Source organism: Ipomoea nil, unplaced genomic scaffold (genome assembly GCF_001879475.1).
Source record: "Ipomoea nil cultivar Tokyo-kokei standard unplaced genomic scaffold, Asagao_1.1 scaffold0117, whole genome shotgun sequence".
In the NCBI taxonomy this organism is placed as follows: domain Eukaryota; kingdom Viridiplantae; phylum Streptophyta; class Magnoliopsida; order Solanales; family Convolvulaceae; genus Ipomoea; species Ipomoea nil.
In genome coordinates, this window is record NW_017616545.1 from 1,135,648 (window position 1) to 1,139,385 (window position 3,738).

Below are 3,738 nucleotides of genomic sequence, written 5' to 3' on the forward strand. Positions count from 1 at the left end.
GATCGGACTTTGATTGCACGAACATCATCTGTAGCAGAGCAGCACTTAGCTTTGAATTCCACTGCCTACTCGCTTGTTTGAGGCCATACAAGGAGCGGCGAAGCTTGCATACCTGGTTAGGCTTCTCAGATTCAAACCCCTGTGGCAGTTTCATATATACTTCCTCAATTAGGTCTCCGTGCAAAAAAGCGTTATTTATATCGAGTTGATGAATGTGCCAAGCACGAGATGTGGCCACTGCTAAGAAAGTCCGAATGGTCGTTATCCTTGCAACCGGTGAGAATGTTTCTATGTAATCAATTCCGAGTTGTTGAGTGTAGCCCTTGGCCAGTAAACGAGCTTTGTATCGTTCTATGGAACCATTGGCTTTGAGCTTAACCTTGTAAACCCATTTACAACCAATGGGGATTTTCCCGGAAGGCAGGTCAGTGATATCCCATGTCTTGTTTTCTTGCAGAGCTTTAATTTCAGTGTTCATGGCATCCCTCCAATGAGCATGTTTGACAGCCTGGCTGTATGACTTTGGCTCATCTGTAGAACTAACTGCCAAAGAGAAAATTTTATGTGATTGAGAGAGGTTGTCAAGTGACATCACCTTAGACATTACGTGGGGGGATGATCGTTTGTGTATTGCATCACAGTAGAAATCTTGGTATTTATTTGGAACCCGACGTTGTCTGTTTGAACGTCTGAGAGGTGAGGGACTTTTGCTTGCTTCTTGTACATGCTCATCATTCTGCTCATCTGATATTTGTGCATCATCATCAAAGTGTTCCTGTGCACTTTCGGATTCCATAGATAAATGGAATTGGGAACTGCCATGTTGACTATCATGTGGAGAATATGTTGGCAGTGCAACATCACTATGCATCCCAGTGGTTTGAACCGGTTGAGGTTGAAGACTCTCATGCTCCAAAGTGGTAGTAATTGGGATGATGGGAAGGGATGGCTCATTCTCAGCATTATTTGTGACTTCCATAGAACCATTGTCCTTTGTGAAGGGGAATTGATCCTCATAGAAACGTACATCTCTGGAAACTAACAGAGAGCCATCAAGTAAATCATAAAGAAGGTAGCCTTTAATATGAGCTGGTATTCCAATGAATACACACTTTCGGCCTCTTGCAGACATCTTGTGAGTATTTGGAGCAAGGTTGGAGGCATAGCACAAGCATCCAAAGACTTTCAGATTTGTGTAATCAGGTTCCTGATTGTACAATCTTCGATAAGGACTAACAAGTCCAATAATAGGAGATGGTAACCTGTTTATTAAGAATGTAGCATGCATCACACAATGGCTCCAAAACTCAAGTGGAAGAGAATCCTGGAAACGGAGAGCTCGGGCTACATTGAGTATGTGTTGATGCTTGCGTTCAACAATGGCGTTTTGCTGTGGTGTGTAGGGGCAGGTCCTTTGATGAACAATACCTTTCTCCTCAAAGAAATGCTGCATGCTGAACTCTAAACCATTATCGGACCGAATGGCCTTAATCAAAGTTCCAAATTGTGTTAGGACTTTGGCATGAAAATTATTAATGAGTTGTCTGACCTCTGACTTATTCTTCAAGAGGTGAAGCCATGTGAACCTGGAGTAGTCGTCAACTATGGTGAGAAAATATCTTTCTCCTTTCAAAGAATGAACCGGAAACGGCCCCCAAATATCAATGTGAAGCAAATCAAAACATTTTCTTGAGATGTTTATACTCATAGGGAACGAGGATCTCTTGTGTTTAGCTAGATGGCAAATATCACAGGCAGCAGTTTTATGGTTAGCAATCTCAATATATTTCAAAAGATGGATTTTATTAATGGGAAATGTCCCAATCTTTTGTGCCACAACTCGGCATTACTACTTTGAACAGAAGAAACATCATGTCTAACAGCATGCCTGATAGTAGGCAAGGATTGATCCAAAATGTAAAGGCACTTCTCTTGTCTAGCTAAACCAATCTTCTTCCCAAGCATGTCCTGAATCACACACTGTTCAGAAGAAAAAATTAGACTGTAGCCACCATCTTTTAACAGCTTACTTACAGACAATATATTGAACTTGAAACATGGCATGTGAAGGACATCTTTCAAGCATATTCCACCATCAAGAACTATACTGCCCATGTGTTTGACATGAATCCGGTTTCCAGTGGGTAAATTCACCTCAGTTCCTTGAACAACATGATAATCAAGAAAGAAATCAAGTGAACAAGTAATGTGGTGCGTAGCTCCGGAGTCTATGATCCATGTGGAATTACAAAGAGATATAGAATTGACAAGAGTAGCCTTCAGTTGTAGACTCTTGTTTGTTGAAGTTTGGTACAAGAGAAACTGCTGCCATAGCCTTAGTATTAGAGTTTTGCCCAACTTGATTCTGGAGAAGAGTTAGTAGCCTTTGGATCTATTCAGATGTGTTAGCGGAGTCTGCCTGGTCATTAGCAATTACTGCTGCGGATTGTTGCTGTTTTCCTTTCGACTTGAAGCCCGGAATCCACCCCGGTGGATATCCGTGCTTCTTGTAACATTTCTCAATCGTGTGGCCACTCATCCCGCAATAGGTACACTTTGCACCTTTGTTATTGTTTCCATATCGCTTATTGTAGGTGTTCAAGGCGGCTATGACTTCTTCAGATGAATTCGGATGAACTGCATTGGCTTGCGTGGCATCTATGTTCAAGTTGCAAGCACTCAGATTAGCAAAGGTAATCTGTCTCTCAAGTTTTTCGGCCATGACGAACACCTTGTAGACTTCTGGCAGAGGATCCAAAACTAGCACACTGGATTTGAGATTGTTGTATTCGTCATTTAATCCCTGAAGGAATCGTATGACATAATCCTCTTCTCTTTCGTTCCTGATTTTTTCGGTCAACTTACAGATGCATCTCGCGTTGCATGTACATTGTGGGAGAGGTCTTAGAGTGTTCAACTGCTCCCAGAGAGTCTTACACTTTGTGTAATACTCATTGATGGATAAGTTTCCCTGTTTTAGGCCATATATGTCACTCTGCAGGATCGATACTCTCTGAGCATCGTGTTGTGAGAACCTATGTCTCAGGTCTTCCCAAGCATCTTTTGCCCTATCTAGATGTAAGATACTTTGTGCTATGGAAGTATGTACTGAGCGAAGGATCCAGGAACATACCATAAGATTACATCTCCTCCACGCTGCGTGTAGATGATGATCGCTACTCGGTTCTGCGACACTTCCATTAATGATACACCATTTGTTCTTAATTTCTAGCGCAATCCGCATTGATACACTCCATGATTCATAGTTGGAGCTCCCAGCGAGTAGAGGACTGACTAGCACTGCGTTGGGGTTCTCATTTTGGCTGAGAAAAAACGGATTCTCCACGTCGTCCGCAACTTGAGCTCTGCCTCGCTGAGTGATCGGATTCTCCTGTGGAATCGAAGCAGGCATCGGAGGTGGTGCGGCGTGAGTCTGCGGACTGGCTTCTCCGATGATCGGATCTGTGGATCGATCCCCGATCACGGCTGCTGCGTATGTGCTCCGATGAAGGTGCTCTGATACCATGTTGGAACACAAGTCATATGCGAACTAGCTTGAATGGAAAGAGAGAAAAGGGAATGTTAATTTGCATTGTGAATTGTCTCAGCGGTTACAGGAAAAGAAGAACGCCTAAATACCAAAGAATAAGGGCGGGAAAGTTTATTACACCGGTAGGAGAGAAAAGACTAAAAAAGGCCTCAGCCAAACTGAACAAAAACAGAACTGGAACTGCTGCA

The 3,738-nt window shown here is 42.8% G+C and overlaps 1 protein-coding gene across 1 annotated transcript; it reads right to left on the reverse strand.

The window, feature by feature from the left end:
• Positions 1–2,392: 2,392 nt before the first annotated feature.
• LOC109161002 lies at positions 2,393–3,526 on the reverse strand. The gene has a single exon (XM_019309335.1). It carries the CDS (start codon positions 3,524–3,526, stop codon positions 2,393–2,395), a length of 1,134 nt encoding a protein of 377 aa, XP_019164880.1.
• Positions 3,527–3,738: the final 212 nt, after the last annotated feature.